The sequence below is a fragment of the Poecilia formosa genome, unplaced genomic scaffold, assembly GCF_000485575.1.
Source record: "Poecilia formosa unplaced genomic scaffold, Poecilia_formosa-5.1.2 Scaffold758, whole genome shotgun sequence".
Taxonomy (NCBI): domain Eukaryota; kingdom Metazoa; phylum Chordata; class Actinopteri; order Cyprinodontiformes; family Poeciliidae; genus Poecilia; species Poecilia formosa.
Genome location: NW_006800697.1, coordinates 69,807 through 90,860, shown reverse-complemented (window position 1 = coordinate 90,860; position 21,054 = coordinate 69,807). Strand labels below are relative to the sequence as shown.

At 35.7% G+C, this 21,054-nt stretch overlaps 1 protein-coding gene across 1 annotated transcript in view; it reads right to left on the bottom strand.

Annotated features, from left to right (window-relative positions):
* The window catches only part of LOC103131421 (exostosin-1a-like), a 50,394-nt gene that overhangs the window by 23,314 nt on the left and 6,026 nt on the right, over positions 1-21,054 (bottom strand). Inside the window, exons 2-4 of the mRNA XM_016666628.1 lie at positions 19,888-19,995; positions 11,234-11,353; positions 6,012-6,144 (exon numbers count right to left, since the gene is read on the bottom strand). Of these exons, the coding sequence (XP_016522114.1) occupies positions 6,012-6,144; positions 11,234-11,353; positions 19,888-19,995 (361 nt within the window). The remainder of the gene's footprint in view (positions 1-6,011; positions 6,145-11,233; positions 11,354-19,887; positions 19,996-21,054) is intronic.

Genomic DNA, 21,054 nt, shown 5'->3' with positions numbered 1-21,054 from the left:
TCGATTTAAAACTCGCCTGATGTTTGAGGAATGTGGATGTGTGTCTGATTACAGAAATGTTTCTCATTGGAAACACCCAGGTTTGGTTTTGAGACAACAGGTCTGCTGCAATAAGAAGTAAATACGTTTATCGCTCAATAATTTCCATTTATTTAGCTTTTTTCTTTGTACCAAAACCTGGATGAGAAAAGTCTTAAAAAAAGAGTTAGCTGAGAACAAAACAAATTTAAGTATAACTTTCTTTACAATGACTTCATAACTTATTTTATTTTTTAAAGTTTGATTTTTGAGAATGTGTTCTTGTATTATTACTCCCTGAAAATGTTTCCAAAACAAAAATATTAAAGTTTATCACAATAATTTCTGAGACAATTTATCATCTAGTAAAATTTATCTTGACGTTTTCACTGCAAACAATGAATAAGAAAAATATAAACTGTAATTCAGATGTAATTTGCTTTAAAATTTATTACAATGGACTGAATTTCAAAATTAAAAGAATATCAAAGGTTTTAATTAAACTGAAGTGTGAAAGTATCTATCCAGCCGAGATTTATCTTTATGCTATAGTAGAAGCTAAACCAAATTACTTTTAGCATTTTTTGCTTTTTTTAAAATGTCAACCATAAAAGTGAAACTTTTTTTTAAAAAGACAAAAACCTTCAGCGCTCATTAGAGCCACACATTGATGGAAGAAAACAGATTTTTAGAGACTCATTTGGTTAAATTGATCAAATCTAAATCACAGGAACGACTAAGCTGAGCAATAATTACACATTTACCCTTTTCCTTAAAAAATATTTTCAAATTAAAAGACTTGAATAAAGGAGAAATGGCTGGCGGCTCAGCTAAAGGTCATTGTTGCAAAGCTAATGAGCCATTTCACTTTTTTTCGCATTACAGCCACAAACTAAATCTTTTTATTGTGATTTTCTTATGTACTTTCCTCATACAGAGTGGAAGGAAAATGAAGCGTGACTTTCTGTTATTTTTAACAACTGAGCTGAACTCAAGCTGAGCTGCAGCTTCTGCCATCGTATCAAGATATTCGTCCTGCTCCTCGGGCCAAAACGTCTGAGCAGCAGGTCAAACTTTTTCAAAATGCCAGGCAGAAGTTGCAACTGCTTTGCCATCAAAAGTTATGGAAAGGTAGCAGAGTGAGACGGCCGAACACGCGGCGCTGACGGTAAGTTATTCCCCCAGCAGCAGCGGCAGAAATAGTAATTTACTGCAGAGGCATAAACAAAACGGCTCCCTGCTCTGCACCTCCTAACCCGAGTGTCCACAATTCCTGCGAGGAAGACAAACATCGATCTGAGTTACAGCCGGAGTCCAGGGAGAATCGCTGCGGTCGCCGCTCACACACACCCACGCACCCTGCAGCTGAAAGTTTCAAACTCCAACACCATTTATATTCACATTACAAACATTAAGAGCTTTGTATCCTCAACACGTCTTCAATCTGCACAGAAATGTTCAGCTGTAAAGCGTCAGAAGATTCATTTATATGCTTGGAAAAAATGGATTCAGTCTTAAAGCTGCAGAATGTGACTTTATCAAAAACATGTTTTTTCTTTGTTTATTAAAACTGTAACCAACGTTGTTACAGTACGGTATGTATTAGGGCCGTTGTAGACAGATAAATAAGGAGGCGTCAATTTTCTGCCAAAATTAGTCAAAAATTTGCTATATAAAAAAAATCTGAACCGCAAAATTTAAAAGTTTGCTAGAAAAAATGCATCAGAAATGTAGACAAAACATGGAACTTTCTGAACTACAAAAGTTCAAAATTTCCCAGCAAAATTTTTGAAATCTGTCAAGAAAATTTTAGAAAAAATGTTGAAATTTCTGAACTACAAAAGTTGAACACTTGTTAGAAAAAAATGTTGAAATTTTTATATTCATCTCATAAATTTTCTAGAAAAAATGTGTTTGAAAGTCAAAGAAAAAACTAGAAATGTTTAAATTAATCTAATAAACTATTTTAATAATCTAAAAAAATTCTAGAAAATACATGGACATTTCAGAAATCAGTGATTCTTCAGAATAGGGACAAAATGGGTTTTAATTTTCCCATATATATATATTTTTTTTATTATTTATCAACCTTATGTATGCAAATATGACAAATAATGTTTAGAAAATGTAAAGATGCTAAGGTACAGGCTCCCAGTTGCAACATTTTTTTAAAAAAAATTACATTTTTAATCGACCTGACCTAGAACGTTGTCATCACCATCTGACAAAAATAAATATAAAATAATTTTTAAAATACCCTATTAGTGATATTTTTACTCATTTTACAGACAAATGCTTCTCAAGAAACAAAAGAAATATTTACAACCAAAAACAACAAAAAGGCCATCTGACGGAGTTGACAGTGCATGACAGAGTTGGTGTTGACAAACTAGTGAATAAAATGAAAAACTTGGTACATGTGAAGTAATGCAATTTATGTAAAATACATTAAAATAAATTAATTGCACATTTAAGTGAGATTTGACAACAATTTCACTGAAAGAGTCAGAAAAACTCTGACGGAGTTGACATCTGACGGAGTTGACGAAATGCCAAACTACCTCAATTTATATGATGTTATTCTGAAGGAGGCCATATTGTAGCTCATCAGGTCCGTGAAATCTTTACAGTTTACCAAAATTAAGCTTTTATTTCACAAAATTTCATCAAAGTTTTGTAAATTGTCAGTTATGGAGTTGACACATCATGGTTGTGACGAGCAGCTTAGGAATAAAACAGAAGAAAAAACTAAAGAATAACTTAAGCTAACCAGAGCTAACTAGCTCTCTTAGCAAAGGAAGAGAAAGGACGTTGTCATGGGGTCCTCAGAAGTTCTGGTGCCCCCCAATAATGCCTGATTTTTTTTTTTTTTACATTCTTTTCATTTCTGACGGTGTTGACAAAAACTAGGGACAAATTTCAGTGGAGTTGGAAAATATATAAAAATGATTTTTAATTCAATTTATTGATACCTCTATAATTATTTATATGACTACTTATACTTAATTGTCATAATATATAATTTTAGTATTTCTTTAATTATTTTAAACTATTATAATGTATTGATTTCTGCTCCTGGACAAGGGCTTTTACAGGCCGAGCAATTAATTGTCTAAAAAATTATTGCGATAAACGATAATATTGTTTCAAGATCTTTTTACACTGATTTAATGGAAATGACTAATAATGCCTGCGATTTCCTGCCATAGATAGATACACTTTATTTTCAAAAGAACACATAACACTGGAACTGATGAAACAAAACAACCAAAAACAAAAATAAAATGGATTCTCAGTCTCCATTAACAAAAAACGTACTTGAATAAAAGCTAAACATAAAGCCAAAGTGGAAATAAATACTGCATTCAACCAAAAGAGTGCAGATATGAAGTCTGTATACTATATTGGCCTTCAGTAATCACTAGATTTAAATAGAGAAGATGGGCACATCCGACTACCTAATGCAGTAGTTCATACTACACGATTTTTTTTGCTCCTATTTTCCCCTTACAACAATCTTAGAACGTTGGCCGATCTACGATTATCGCTGGTGATTTCGTAACCTGCAGTGTGTGGTGTGTTACGGTGGATCGCCGTGGCCTCTCCGATCTAAATCAGGGGTTTCCCCCGACTAAATCAGGGATTTCCCCCGATTCAGCATTCAACAGGCTGCATTGGGCTACGTCAATGCAGCCTGTTGAATGTTACAGGTAGCCAATCAGAAAGCGGGATTCTCCTCCTGCTTTCTGAGGGGAAATTACGGAGGGAAATCCCAAACAGCTGACACAGCACAACCTGAAGTCCAGCGGACATCAGAGATGATATGTGGAAACAACATTAATATTTATTCAACATTTTGTGCAACGAATATAGAAATGACAAGGGGAGGAACTGGAGCCAAATGGCTACCGCAGTTGATAAACCCGGTAGGTTTTCAGCTGTTCTTCGTTAACATGACATAAATAGGTTATAATGATTTTCATTCCGTCAGAACTTTACGCTGATTCTAGCCACATGCGTCACACGTAGATTCTAGTAAAGCAATGATTAATGCCTGATTTTAAAATTAGTTAACTGGACTTGTAGCCATTACTTTGTGCCCATGTTGCTGGACACCACAGGGCACTACGAACCCGATCGAACCATTATACCCAGGATTTCTGTCAGGTTTTGAAAATGGGCCGACAGTCCGCCAACAACTCGTGTAGTGTGAGCTGGACATTACACTAAGGAAGAGCACCGGAGCTGAGCCTTTTTTCATTCAGTGTCATCAACAGAAAGAGAAAAAGACAGGAAGAGATGATAAAGCCGATAATTAAAATAAGGTCGATAGGTTTAATTTATCGTGTGATTAATTGATTTATCGTTTATCGCGGCAGGCCTAATTTTACCAAATATTTTAAAAGATTAATAAAAGTGAAGTGGTGCAGCTTTAATCTGGATGTTTTTGTCAGAAAAACAAATTTCAAACCACGATAAAAGTGGCTCCCCTGCAGAAACTTTCACTGCTTTGCGCTGAACGTTGTGATTTTCTGTCTTCACTCAGTAGGAATTAAAATAACCTTAAATGAGTAACCTGGGGATATTTAAAGGCCACATCAGGGTTGAAAACATCCATAAGCAGATTGTTCACTTTTGTTCCTTTGTTCACGTTTTCGCTGCAGATGCACTAAATAAAATAAACAACAGATTAGTCCTTGACTTCAGACTTGCTTGCAGGAGCCTGGATATTTTATTCCAAGGACCTTTCGCGCTCGTTTGTCTCCAGTGGTGGGCGGTGTAGGTGGACCACGGTGCGCCTCCTGGCTCCAGCTGCCCACGGTTCATTACTTTCCGTCTGAGCTGTCTGCGCTCTCCGTTTCCTACAGTTTTCCTGGCCAATGCGGCAAACATGGACCGACCAGATGGAGTGCAACGGGCTACCCAAGGTGAAATCACACTCTCGGCTCCGGTTCTCATGAGGGGAATCGCACCTCGGCTGACCCTCTTCATGTACCTTCAACCAAATCTTTGGGTTTTAGACCTTTTCATCACAAACAGCGACTGAGCCAAATATATAAATATTATGCCTTAACTCCTGTAGTGGCAAGAAGAAAGTTTATTTTTCACAGAATGCACTGAGCCTCGTATGGGTTGGCACCAGAACTGAGCCCGGAGCAAAAGCAAATGTCGCCCAGCCAACTGCCGATAAATTTGCATAACGTCGTATTAGGGCTACTGCAGATTTTTTAAAAGGGTAAATTTCTGTGAAAAAAACATAAAATTTAGTCTAGGATTCTTTCTAGAAAAAAAAAACAAGGAAATTTCTGAGTTTCAAAAGTTGAAAATTTGCTAAAAAAAAACAAAACAAAAAAAAAAACTCCACAACTTTGAGATGAATCTCAGAAATCTTATAGAAAAAACAAAGTTTAAAAAATTTCAACTTCAAACTCAGAAATGTCCACATTTTTTCAAGATAATTTCTGAGACTAATCTGAAAATTTAAAAGTTTTTCGAGCAAATTTTAGACTTTTCAAAATGTCCACACACACTTTCTAGAAAAGTGTACTCAACATGTACTCAAAATATGAGATTTTTGAGTACATGCTGAGTTTTAAAAGCAAATTTTAGACTTTTGAAACTCAGAAATTTCCACTTTTTCTCAAGAAAATTTCTGAAACTAGTCTGAAAATGTTAGTTTTTAGCAAATTATCAGAAATTTTCTTGTTTTGCTTAAAATGTCATTGTTTTTCATGAATCAAAATTTCTGTATTTTTTGTGGAAATTTACTCCTCCTTGGTCCTTTTACGTCGTCATAAATTTGTACCTAACCATGACAGACTCAAAAACGTAGCTGGCCTGTTAAGCAATGGTATTAGATTTCTGCCACAACTCAAACTTTTACATGAGAGAAAATTTAAGACCTAAAAACATTCTGGCTGATATTTATAATATTTTGTCTATTGAGGATTTTTAATGTAATTTGAAGGCATCTGTAGAGAATCAGTGCTTACCCAGGATGGCGTAGTAGAAGGGGAACTGGGCAGGGTCAGTTGAGTACTGTGGGAAGGCGAAGAGACCGCCAGGTAGGAAGTTCCACAGCAGGTGATTTCTGGACACGTGAGACTCCACTCTGTCCTGAATGATCTGGAGGAGGGAGGAGACGAGAAAACACAAGAAACAGAAAAAATAAATAAATAAATCCCCAAAAATAAACAAAAATTAATTTGGGATAGAAACAAACAAAACCCACAAAAGTCAGATTATTGGAGCTAAAAGGAATCACAAAATCTTACAAAGTATTTTGATCTCATTTTAAGTGCAAATGTCTTCACACACTTAAAATAAGACAAAAGTAAATAAGTAACTTTTCAACAAGATATTGAAGCCTGTTTTAAGTCAATAATTCCTAAATATTGGTGGAAGAGTTCTAGTTCCACTGGCGCCGTTACCTAGCAACGCCAGCCAAGCCCAGCCCATCGCCTAGCAACGCCAGCCAAGCCCGTCACCTAGCAACCCAGTTGTAGTTCCACCAGCAGATTTTTTTTGATCACTTGACTCGTGATGCAAAAAAGTGTTTCTATTGCAGTTTCGTGAAATTTGCCAATAATTCATCCAGAAAAGAAAAAAAAAAAAAAAAACTCCTTGTAATGCAAAAACTTTTTATAACAAAATGTGAGTTTTTATTAAATTGCCGTGTTTCCAGTAAGCAAATTTATTTTCATAATTTCAGTTTGTGCAATTATACAGTCTTTATCTCACAGTAACTACATGGTGGCACCTAAATTTATTTAACCCCTATTTGCTGATTAAGTTTACTGACAAAATTTTTAATTAAAATGTCTTTGGTCAGAGGCTTCTATAAATTTGCTGTAATACTGACAGCTACAGGAGCGCTACTATAACTCTTTGAAGAACTTTGAATTAATTAATTACAACATTTAATTTCCCTTTGGGGTCAATAAAGAATTTTTAAATGTTTTCAAAAACAAATGACTTAAGAACTATTTAAATAGTTAAATGAAGCTGATAATGCATAATATTTTTAAGCTTGACTCCACCTTTCTGTGCAGAGCTCCCTCTAGAAAACACACACACACACACACGCACACACACACACACACACACACACACGCTGTTTGAGTGCCAGGTTTGCTGCATGTGGGACACCACAGTTATCAACAACGCTTCATTACTCCCGTTTAGCTCGGTGCCACGCAGCTCTGGGCTTCTTAGCACATCTGGCCGGCAGCACACGACTGTCAGCGGACATCTGTCTAATTTCATCCTCTGCTAGATCCGGGCATTTGGTGAAGTCACCAAGGTCTCTGTTTGTGCAACAGAAAATCTGCCGCCTCAGAATCGCCTTATTAATCTGTGTGCATGATAACCTCTGCTGTTTGAACAGGTAAAACGCTTTAAACAGCAGATCGATTGTCCCTTTTTTTGTTTTATCTAGTTAGTGGCTCTGACTGATGGAATACAACAAAAACTCATTATTATGAGAAAGTTTTAACAGGAACATTTCTTATTGCAAGAAAATTTCTTATTACTACCAGATTTTGCTCCTGAATGTATTTCTAAGCACTGACAGTCGAATATTATCTGTTAAATTCCACATTGCAAATACATGAAATCACAATAACTGCAAATTGCCTTTGTGTTTCTAGAATGTATTAGTACAATTTTTGCATTTAAAAATTAGAATTTTAAACTTAGAAACTTTAACAATTATGACCTTTTTTTAGCCATAATCCTGGAAGTGACTGATAAAATAAAAATCTGGTACAGCATGCAGCAGTGATCATCTCTGTCTTTCTGTTTCCATGAAGCCTGTGTGTAACAGAGAGGATTATTATTTAATGTGATCTGAGATCCAAACGGTCCCTGTGGACTCGAGCGAAGCAGCGATGGAGAAACTAAGAACAGAAAGAGACGAAAGCTTCCAGAACCTCCCAACGAGGCGAGTTCATTCTGTTCACTTCAGATGGTTAGGTCATTCAATGAGGCGTCTAGTGGCTCTTCAGCCTCAGGAGGAGCATTTGGCTCTCTGACACAAACACACACACACACAAACACACACACACACACACACACACACACACGCACACACTACAGCTTCTTGAATATCCAGAATCTCCATCATTTCAGGATCTTCACATCTTGTGTTTGGATCTCAGGCTGATTTCCTGTCCACATGCTGAAGGTGGAAATTATCTTGGCTCGTTAAGTTATTTATTCATTTATTCATTAGCATGCATGAATTTTATGAATTATGTCGTCTCAGGTATCACTTTTCAGTCTGTTTGTTCTACTCCTGTGCCTCAAAACTGACCCAAAGTTATTTGAACTGAACTGATACTAAATTAATAACAAATAGACATCTATGGGTGTCTGTAGCTTTACAGTTATTATCCTGCAGCTTTCTGGCAGAAATGAGGTTCCACCAAGTCAATTTGTTGGCCATATTTCTATAGCTGATCAGCTCTGACATCACAATTTCACAAAAACAAAACAGCCTCAGTCTTTCCTTATGAAACAGGGGAAACATCAAAGTAAACTGACTAATCTTATCTAGAGTTAGAACTCACTAAAGCTGCAGTTTGTAACTTTTATTTAATAAAAAAGTTTTTTTTACATATTTGTTAAAACTGTCAACATGTGGTGACAGTTTGATATGAGATAGATAATCTGCGAAAAGATTCATCTGGTTGTTTTTGGTCAAAGTATTTCTTCAGTTAGAACCAGGAGGAGGGGCTTAGCGCTGTCAATCAACACTGTGAATGCGCAACTCGATGTGCTAATGGAGGATAAACAAGTTACATTACAGAAAAACTGTTTACCCAGGCTATGCTAGCTGTAGCGTAGCAGAAAGAAAGAGGGGCAGGGAGTGAGCAGATCTACATAGCTGTTGATTGACAGCACTAAGACCCGCCTCCTGGCTTTGATCGGTTGTTTCCATTTAGCATTCAGAGAAGATTTTTTCACAGATTACCTGACTCAACCCGTACTGTCACAACCTGGTGACAGTTTCAATCAATATGTAGATTTTTTTTTTTATATAAACATTATGTTCTGCAGCTTTAAGTACATTTTTACTATTCTTTGAAATAATTAGTTCAGGTCTGCTGACCTGGTAGAGATTAGTTCAGGTAGCTACGTCTGCTGGAAATGTGTAAATATGTATTAAAAGTTTACAATTTTAAAACTTATTTTGAGCCATTTAATTCGAGACCTTTGAGAGCCGGATGAAAATGTTCCAAGATTTTTACCTGAACACTGTTTTATTTTACCTAAAGATGTAAACAAATAGTCAAATCAAAGCTGTAGAGCTGATCTTGGTTTTGTGTGATTATGAACTCTCATAAAATTATACATTCAGTATTTGCTTTCTCCAGGCAGCTGAAACATTTTGACAAACAGAACGGCAACGTGTTCAGCAGCAGAAGATAAGCAGGAGAAAACTGCAGAGCTTTTAGCAGAACACTTTAAAAACCAGGATGTTCAGATAAAACATGCAATTTTAAAGCTCAAGGTTTGACATTTAACTGTGTGCAGAAGTGATGCGACAGCCTCATGACAACATGCACGTTCATTTAGATAACTTATTTGTTTTGGCAGCGGCAGCCATAAACGCGCATATCTTACTCAGGTCCAGGCAGAAATAAGGAATACTGTGTGAATTTTTAACCTTTATGACTGAAAAACTAATAATTGCAGCTGAGAACACTGCAAAAACACAAAATTTAACCGAGTAATTTTGGTTTTACAGTGCAAATATCTTAGTACACTTAAAATAGAACAAAACTAACTTACAAGCAACATTTCAACAAGCTGTAGGAGCTTAAAGTCAATAAGTTCTAGTGTTGTTGGCACATAATTTTTCTTGTAACAAAACGTTTTTCTCATGTTATAAGTGAAATAATCTGCCTATGAATTTAGCACTTCTAATTCAATATTGGGGAATTATTGATTTAAAATAAGCTCTTATATTTTGCTGGAAAGACACGTGTAAGTTAGTTCTGTGAAATAGAAACCAAACCAAAAATACTTGCCAATATTTTGTGTTTTTGCAGTGAACCTGTACAACCTCTGTCTAATAAAGGAAGGTAAAAATAAAAACCCACACAATTAGTAGCAATGGGTTTCTGCAGAACATTGACTGTATCATCTGTAGAGAAATCTGACGGGATGTGAAGTCAGGACTTGTTGGATTGTGATGTGATGTAATAATCATATATGCATCCAAATTAATTCCACATATTGGAGTGGCACAGATCAGATTTTTTTGGGGGGGTTAAAGGTCGGAGTTGGGATGGAAAAAAGCTGGAAAAAACAGATTTGAGTCACATTTGCTTGCAATTAGTTCACTTATTAGTTCCCTTACGCTTATGTCATCGACATAAGCGTTTCATATTGTTGATATTGATTCGTTTTTCTTTTTGCTTTAAATATCCGAAATGCAGCCAAACTGGTGGAGAGACATTTCCTGTTTCATCCACAGGTGGATGAAACAGGAAATGCTGCTTTTTATTTTAAAGCCTTTATGAGGCACAGTGGAGAAACCTGAAACTGCTGCTGAGTAAGTTACTCAAAAGGTTGTTGCTAGGTAACCAAAGAATGAGAGTGTTGCTAGGTAACCAAAGAATGAGAGTGTTGCTAGGTAACCAAAGAATGAGAGAGTTACTAGGAAACCAAAGAATGAGAGAGTTGCTAGGTAACCAAAGAATGAGAGAGTGAGTTGATTCCACCATGTTAGCTTAGCGAGCCATGAGAGTTTGAGATCTAAAACTTTCCTCAGATATGTTATCGATATTGATTACATCTAAAGTGATAAATATTGTTATTGATTTAATGTCCAGGCCTAAGATGAACCTGTTTGAACAAATGTATTATAAATCTAAACGCACAAAGCAAACCTACTGGATGAATTTCATGTTCTCTCATCATCATTAATGCTTCCAACCCAACAGATCTTGAACAAGACAAATATTCTCCAGTTGTTTCTGCAGATCAGAGCAACTTCAGTTTGCGAATATACAATCATCCTTTGGATAAAAACATAACTGTCATCTGGAGAAAGAAACTCTTGAGGCTTAACTTTCCAAGGTGATGCACAGCCGGGGGTAATGTACAGCACAGAACAAGATGTTTCAGTTTAGCTGATTATAGATGAAGCGCTTCTGACAACCCAAATCCACAAACTCTCATCTAAGACCATTTTCTGCAAGCTTACCTCCAGAGTGGTTAAGACTATTTTGGCTACAGAGGAGAAGTAGGCGTCCCAGAGGAACTGAGTCTGCTGGCGGAGCGCCAGGATCCTGTCACGGCCCACGGATCGGGTAATGGAGGGAACCTGGAGCGAGAGCAGAGGAGGGCTGTTCACATGACAGTGGGATAGATTAAGTTAGATTTTAAACAACGTTGAGTGAACAGTAAGAATCAAAGGGGGGTAAAAAAGTGAGTAGACAGGTAGACAGGTGGAGGAAGCTTAGGTAATTTAGTGGAAAGCAGAAGAGATTAAAGAAAATTTCCCCCTCAGGATTGTCCCACCTCTAATTCCATCTTCTGTCCATCATTCAGGATTTTGGATTCACATAACAGTGAATAGAGACGAGTCCATGCAAGGAGAGTTCACTACAGGTTCGCTTCAGGAAGGAGGTTCTCAAAACTACTTGTTCAATCTTCACATCATTGTGTCACATCCAAGAAGGATTTTATAATTCCTTTGAGCAAGTAGAAAATGCTTTTGATTACGTGAATATGTACAATATTTAATTGCTGACATCATGTTAATCAAAATGTGTTCCATGAGTCTCTAACTGCATTTCCACTGACCACAGAACAGCGCTATTAGGCATTTCGAAAATACATTTGCTTAGTGGAAACAACAATTTTGAAAAAGTATTTGGTCTTTTTTGTCGTATAAAAATGTATTTGTTTTGCAAAATGCCAATGTTAACACTTTTTTCTTTCACTACACAAGTCACATAATGTTGCCACTGACAGAAACCACAAAGAAGATAATGACAGGAAGTAGTTAAAGGATGATGGCACGTTTTTAATTACTTATTTATGTGCGATTTTAACTGCATTTTTTATTTAATAGAAACACCGCAACAGAGAAATTGTGTTTTTTTCGACATTAGCGGAACAATAACAAAGGTTTGCACACATTTGTAAATTCAACACTTCTGTTGAATTGTCTCGACCTCTACAGCATTTAAGCATAATTTCATTTAAGTTTTCAAATGCAAAATGTTTGAACAAGTTGTCATAATATGTCGAGCATTTTTCCATACATTTCAGTTAGACTTTGTTCTAAATCTGTCCTGAACTGATAAATTGCTCCCAGACTTAGAAGCATGATTGACAGCATCAAGACCCGCCTCCTGCCTCTGATTGGTTGATTCTAGTAAGTACTGGGAGAACTGGGAGAAGGCAGAGGAATTAGATTTTTTTCTGTCTCATACCACACTGTCACAACATAGTGACATTTTCAACAAATATGTAAAAAAAATTAATTTTTTATTAAAGTTAAAAACTGCAGCTTTAAAGAGTTGGTCTTATGTTCCAATTTCTACTTTTTCTCATCTGTTTACAATGAAACAAGAACTTGTCATTCTGAGATATTTTACCTTTGAGATATGAACTAAGGATTTTAAGATACAAACTGGTTTTTGAAGGTAATTCTTTGTGTTTTGGTGTTTATAAAAATATTTGAAGATGATTCAAGAAACACACCAAAGCAACTGAGAAAAATCTGCAAATGAAGCGGCACTTATGAGCTCCTCATTTATTGAACTTCTTTTGAAAACCTTCAATTGATATTTGTCAGATGTTCCTGTTGAACAAATTTTTTAAATTTTTTTCCCTCTTGTGTCATGCTGTGAAAAGCAGAAGAAACTATTTATTTTTCGATCTCCTGGAAAATCAACAGCAGCCTTCAAAGTTGGAAAAGCAAAAGGAAAACGCATTAAAAGCAGGAGAAACGAAGGCTTGATCCACTCATCACAAACCATCCTCCTTCTCGCATCTAGTTATCAGAAAAGTAGGAAGGCCTTCTCAGTTTACACATCACATTGTCAAGAAACAAGAAGCAAAAATTCTCTGCAGCAAATTTCAAATCAACGACTTTATCCAAGAAGCCATTTTCTTAACACAGCAAGTCTGCTGTTCCATCTTATTGTTAGATGATTAAACTTTAATGTTGTATTGAGTAAAACTCAGTATGGAGTGAATGTAGCTCACAGTATTGCATCAATATTCATAATTAATGAAGAAAATCATCCTGACTTTTAATTTGACCCTTGACCTTTTGTACTTATGTACAACAAATTAGTATTTTTGTTACCACAAATTAAGTAGAAATACTTCAATTTAAGAGATCACATTCAAATGCATTTGGTATTTAGTATTAAAATTAATGAATTAGACAAAACTGGGCAAAACTCCAACCATGGCATATTGCTTCCACTGTCACAGGATATGTGTAGTATGCGCATCAACAGGCAGTACTGGGATACAGGCGGATGCATGGTGGCACTGCCGACTAAAAAGTAAAATGTTTACTGCACTAACCCTAAAGCACTAAACGTAAATATTAGTTCCATTAAAGAACTTCACTAACACAGAAATTAGCAGAAGCTAACGCTAAAGCACTAAATTAAATTCTAATTATATCTGACCTTGAGAGACTACAACCCTCATGCACCAATTTAATTTTAATATTAAAATTTAGAAATTCAATAATGTCCTTAGATATTGTTTTTACGGTTTATGTTGTTTCTGTATGTTTCTTGTTTGAAATTAAGTTATTTGGGTAAAAAAGGAGAGAGAATGCAAAGAGAGGAGATGGAACTGCTGCGTAAAAGGTCTTCCGCCGCGTCAAAATAAGAGCATGATATAAACGTCAAACTACTTGAATAATTCTTGATGGTTGGTACCCATTATTCATCTGAACGTTTTCAAAACAGGCAAGTAAATTAGATCTTTAGAATTTATCTGGAAAGCCTAATTTAGGGGAAGCTAAGAGCACTAAATGTTTCAAGATTAGCAAAAGCGCTAAAGCTCTAAATTAGCTCCACTATTGGTGCATTAGCAGCAGGAGTGCTAAACAATGTTATTAGCAAATTAACAATCACTAACAAAACTGAAAGTCAATATCTAACAGAAACTGAAATACTAATTATGTAATTTAATTAAAAAACAACAACATAATTTTATTAAAAAGATTACTATGTAGAATGCTTTGAAAGTTTGGGCTCTTAGCCTGCTTTTTCCTTAACTACATCCAATAATCACACTTCTATTTATAATTTAAAGACAAATAAAGGTAAATGTTTACATCAGAGTGAGTATAAAGTGTGTGAGATTTCTGCTGGCGACTCGTCAGCTCTCAGCGGGGCGATATAAACATCACCAATCAAATCAGCTCCATTGTCTTCCCCTCCATTACCTCTAACTGTGTTTATGTTTCTCAGCAGGGGGGTTTTGTGTCTATCTGAATTCCTGGGAGTCGGTTTTCCACATGTCTTGTCTCCATGGGGGAGGAAACAGACACACTACATATTAAACAGTCCAATATTTTAGCTCTCAGAGACGTAATTGAAAGTAATGAGATTCAACTCTCTCGGCAGGCGTTGGAGGATTGTAACTTTCATCGACCGTTTGTGACTGCGTTAGCACCTGGAACCATTTACAGACCAAATGACAAAAACCTACCATTTGATTTGTACATTTCACTCCCATATGTTATATATGCTTTTAAAATAAACTTGAAATAAAGGCTGGTTATTCTTAGTGAAAAGCTGCAGGCATCTGCTTAAAAACAGCTAAAAGAAAGTTAATCGATTATGATATGTCACATGATATGTGCTAAAGCTATTTGTTAAACTTCTTCCGTAAACTCACAAACAATTATATGTAACCAATAATAAACAGAGAATTTAATCCTAGATGACCAAGATAATTTCAATATCTTAAAATAGTGTGCTAAACGTTTTCAAAGCTAGCAAAAATACTAAAGGACTAACTGAAAGCTAGTGCTTAGCTCTGCTTATATTGGTGAATATTTGCTTATACTGCTAGCTAGCAATATAAGCTAATAACCAATTAATTATGTTTTCAAACTTCATGACAACATGTTGACTGATAGAAGTCGTACAGTTCTATGCTCAAAAACCCTGTTTTTAATGAATGAGTCTGATTTATAAGGAAAGCAGCCATGTTTTCATGGAGATCAAGCTCCATGAAAACTCAAGTAGATTTTTTCCCACCATAAACATTCAGATGTCGAAATACAAAAGGTACACAGCATTAACATATTAAAGGTGACCAAAGTTTAGAATAGCCTAGGTGTCTTTTCCAGGAATGATTGTACAGCACAAATAGAGGCAAAAGTAAATGACCAAATGCTCTGGAGCTCTGATTGGGTTGCTAGGTGACGGGTGGAACTCTGCTGGGGTTGCTAGGTGATGGGTGGAACTCTGCTGGGGTTGCTAGGAGACGGGTGGAACTCTGCTGAGGTGGCTAGGTCAGGGATAGTGCCTGCTGATTTGTGGCGTTTCTAAAATCAGTAATAAACCAGACACCAAAAATATGATTACTTAAGCGCTTGGGCTGTTTTTAAAAGCAGCTGAGACCCAAATCTAAGTATGAAAACATACCAAATAGGAATTTTGCTTAAATAACAATGCTTTATATATACATACATATATATTTCACCAGTGATACATTTCTAATAATGTGTTTTCTGCCATCTGTTGATCAATAAAATCAAACAATATTTTAAAGTTTCTCCAATTTTTCTATTGCTTGATTAAAAACTTTTACAACACACATGAATGGAGGTTTACATAATTCATAAAAGCTGACAGCCTAACATCTACCTGCAGTATGGAAACTGTATAGAAACATATTTCCTTTTCTGCCACACTGCCAGTACTATCTACTGTCCCCCAGGAATATTTGACAAATGAAAAGTAAAACTAAACCCTCAGGAAGAATTGTAATCTTTTAAGATGCAGAGCTTCTCGGCTGATAGTTACTTAAAAGTTACAAAAAAGTTATCATGACATCTAAAAGAAGACTGAAGATAAGATGGAGTTTGCACCCTGAGGCAGTCTGAAGATGTGTTTTTCAGATTTCTTCTCAGAGTTTTTTCCATAAAGCCTCTGATTGTTTGTAAAAGTGAACTCCTTTCACCAACCGCACACCGTCTCCTGAGAAACCCGATAATACACTAAATGACATGAAGGACGGCGGTGGAGAGATGACGATTCAGGCTTGTTTTTCAGCTCTAAAACTTTCACTATAACCTCTTCTGGTATTTTAGAGTCAAATGTGAGGTCACGCAGAGGTCAATCTGCAGCAGAATGGCTGAAAAAGAAATGGTCCAGTCAAGAAACGATTGCTTGCAATTGTCAATAAACTGAAGCAGTTTTGAAAAAAGAGTGAACATCTTCTAAATAAAGGTCGGAAAATATCATTCACTGAAAGAAAAGTATAGCAGAATATAAAGACCAATGGAGATAAAAGGAAAGAAAATGGCTACGGAGGAATACATTTCTTGCTTAAAAACCAGACATTTTAAGATTAACCTCACATATTTATAAGTAAGAACTTGGATATTCTCTCCAGAAAAGTTATGAATTTGCTAGAAAAAAATTATTTTTAAGGTTGTTGCAAATGTCTAACTTCATTATTTCATTAAATTGAGTTATTTTTTTCATTTATTATTATTCTTTTTGCACATTTATGGCTTATAAATGACAGAAAACATCCATGTCTTCAATAATGGAAAATTAAAGACAAAACGTTAAAAGTATTCTAATATTTTAATGTTTAAATCTGTATTTTATGATCCTTGTTTGTTGCTTTTGTATTGATTACAGCATTTTCATATATCTCTAAATGTAAATAAAGTGCATAATAAATAAAATGAATTATTCTGACACACAGGAATGAATAAATAAATTCTTACAATTTCTTTCTTTTTTTCTGGTTTATTGGTGGAAAAATCAAACTGAATGTGTGTTTGTTTGAACAAATAAAGCAACAGAAGCTGCTGAACTACCTGAGGATGTTTGATTTATGTTGAATTTATTTATCTGTAACCTGAACAAAGAGCGCACAGCAGTCACATGTTTAATTTCCTTTTATTTGTGAGAATTGGCAAATGTCAGGTTTTGTTTGGAGAAGGTTTCTCCATTTATCTCTGCATCTATATTTTCATTTATTGAAAACTTGACATTTCTGCAGAATATGAATTAATGGAAGAATATGTTTTTCCTCAAACTTAATTACAAGTGTGCGTCTTAGTCTGTCAGAACACGCTTAACCAACAATTAGCAAACTCTGCAGAAGGGAATATATAAAAAAATAAAGTATTGGTGTATTAAGGAAGCTTTTATTAATGCCTCATGTCTTAAAAGTCCAGATTTATTATACATACCATGGTATTTTTTTATATCTCATCCCATTTTGGATCTTCTTGTAAGGTGTTGATTGAAGACAGGAAGCAGAGACCCTCTAATTAAAAGGCAGACACTTTTAGTTTGAAATTCCCAAAATACAAACAAGCACATGTCTGTTTGGCCGTCCAGATGGTGTGAAAGGTCACCCAGGTGACGCGCAGCGATACGCAGCGTAATTAGAAAATCTAAATATCACTGCAGCTGCCATTAAAGGGAGCAGAAGGTGTTCCATTTGTAGAGAAATGCATCGCTGGTATAAATAGCTCCTGGTGTGAGTGTAAATGATTATACTTGATATGGCACTTGTGATAATAATGTGATTATCACAAGAGCCATATCTAAATAAAATAATGTTTAATAAAGGAGCCCATGAACAGAGGCACATTTAACACACTTATGTCTGGAAAACTTATAGTTCTTAACTGTTAGCTTTGCATTTTTTAGTTTCTACAGTAGTTAAATCCAATAGTTACATAAAAAAAACTGATTACACAATTTTTTTACTGCTTATAATTTAAATATTGTCACATATTAAATGTACAAGTTAAATTCTAAATACATGAGAAAAAAATTTAAATTTTCTATGACTAAAGACAGATTTGTGATATTAAAACTGTGATATTGTTAGGATATTAGGCTCTTTAGGAGATTGATTTGATTCCAGTTTCACTATTATTCTGTGTTAGTTTGTTATTTTTGATTAGATCAGTCTTGTTCCCGTTTAGCCTTCAGTTCAGTCCTTTCTTTGTGATTCTAGTGTATTATGTTTATTGTCTAGTTATTCTTGTGTTTCCTATGTTTAGTTTTGCTTTAATGTTAAATCCAGTTACTTTCCGTTACTGTTCCTGGTTTATGTAATTTTTTGTTCTCCTCTGGCTCCCTGTGCTCCCATGGTTTATCATCTTAACTTTCCTATTAAATCTTCATTGTCTACTCAACACCTCTGCTGCTCTCTATTTGGATCTTCTTTAGTCAACACACCATGACAGATATTTTGTAAATACAAAATCTGAAATTTGAAAGAGAAAACCTCAGAATTTAAATGATCGTGTTAAACATTTGAAATAACCACGGAAAAAAGATTTCATAAAAAAAAGAAAAAAAAAGAAAACGGTTTAAAAATTTAGCGGATTCCATTTTTCTGAGACATCTCTAGCGCCCCCTGGCGGCCTCCAGTTTGGAAAGCAATGGAAATCTATTGAACCTTTATAACTATGTCACTTAATCATTTGAAGCCCATGACGGACGTCGAAAGTGAGGCACGGAAATTGTTTAGAAGAAATGAAATACTGAAATTGTTTTTCCAAAGTTGTTTTTGCCAGTTTACTCATGGATTCCATTTGTTAAAGTCGAGCTAATTTGTCTGTGAACGTGACACACCTGGTGGGCTCATGAACTGTATTTACAAAAGTTGGAAACAGCTAGCTTAAAAACCGACCCGTTTCTCCTCCCTTCTGATGTGTTGATAAAATTGCCGGCTTTGCTGAATTCACAGCACATTATTTATATCACTGTGTCATAAACAGAGTTTCCTCTTAAACCGGAGCAACATTAAAACATACAGAAGACGAGATGCTAACCAGTTTTTTCCAAACATGCTAGGCTACATGACGGTGCGGCACTGTCTCCATGTTTAGATATTTTATATTTTTCTAATAATACTAACTTATAAAGTATGTGGACGTTAATCTACTTACCTTATAAAAAGTGTTCGCTGCAAATCCGCGATTAAACCGAGGGCTGACAGTCATTATGACTAGAAGCTGCTATTCATCGCTGCCGTTTCTTTCCTCATTAAGTTACACAATAAAACGACAAGTTTGCCATCTACCTTTGTCTGTTTGTGTAGCTGACCGCTCAGTATCCTGTGACCATTTTGAAAGTGAAATCAACTAAATTATATGAATGATTTTAGGCTACCGGCTGCTGCTGCTGCTTCTTCTTCTGGATATTTTTTGACGGTTGGCAAGAAACTTTAGGTTAGCATTATCGCCACCAACTGGTAAGGAGTGTGGACCACATGACAAAAAACAACAACAACAACAAAAAAAAACCTATATCCTATACAACTTACGCTGTGTCCGATTCTAAATTTTAGGCAGGCTTTGAAGTAGCGCATTGGTTGTTTAGACGTCCATCATGGCGGATGGGCGGAGTTCCGAAGAGCGACAGCTGTGATGTTGTTTGGATTGTTTGTATTTCTTCACACTGACTTCGCCCCATTTTGGCTGCTGATGGTGGCCATTTTGGGGAAAAACTGCCCCGTTTGTTGGAGTAATTTGAACATATTCTTCTCTCACCTCTATATTTAAGGATCCTCTAGTTTTAATATCTTCTTCTTGTGCACTTTTTATCTCTTTTTATGCTATTACAGCCAAGCATTTCCCCATCATCTCTGTTTCCAGTGTTTTACCTGTAGCAGCAGTCTCTCATCTCCGATAATGGCGGCTTTCCTCCAGTCGATGACTTCGGAGAACGGCGGCTCCCAGCCGTTACTCAGAATAACCGGGATGCAGGCCGCCTGCAAAAACCAGCAACACAAACAGGAACGTCCTAATAAGACTGGAAATCACATATTTGAAATAAATGGCTCATTATACTGAGAAATATTTCTGACATTTGAGCTAAAGGGAAACAAAAACCGTCTCTGCATCCAGGCTGTGCTTATTAAGCACATTGGCTGAGGAGAAGTAATGAATTCTTCCTTCAAAGGATCGTTTTTTTGTCGTTAAGGAAAGAAATACAGAGAGGAGATGATTTTATTTTAAAACTTGACATAATTTCACAGCAGAGGGAAGGAAACGAGTTTCCGTGACACATAAAAGTCCTAGCAGCTGACTTTTATGTGGGGAGGGATCAGCTTTTAGTGTTTTTCTTTCCTTCACTGAGGGCTTTTTTTATCCTCTTTGATTGCTTTCTTCTGATGAGACAATTTGAATGCATTTCAAAAAGTTTCCCTCAAACAAATGGAGTTGCCAGGAAGATTAAAGACAAAATGAATTACGTTTATTTATTTTCCAGTAAGCCCCCGATATTAGAAAGAGTCATTTTGCGGGGCTTAATTCATTAGCAGCAGGTTTCATCCCTCTCTGAGCTGCTGAGTGTTACATTTATTTTACAAAGAGATTCTTAAAAGTCTGTTGCTAATGAAGAAAAGATTGGTCTATTTATAGCCCAGTTAAACTGTGTTTAAATGGATTCTTGATCCATTTTTGTATATGTATATATATATTTTTTAAATATTCAGTGCCTCATCTGAAAGAATCTTGCTAATTTTCAGCTAAAATGTTAAGACAGGGAATAAATTAACAGCCACAGAGCTCACTTCTAATTATAAGTGTTAGTTTTATCAGGAATACTTTGAAGTTATCACTTATTAGTGCAACTGATAAATTACATTAAATTACATTAATAATGGAAAGAAGGTTTGAGGTTGTTTTAGGTTTTTGTTTTTTAAGTTTATTTGATAGGGACAGACACACATCGACATAGACAAACTGAATAAAACATCATCCCATGTTTGCATCATGGTGCAATAGCAACAGCTAATTCGCAGCACTTGTCCCTAGTTGGGCTTTTT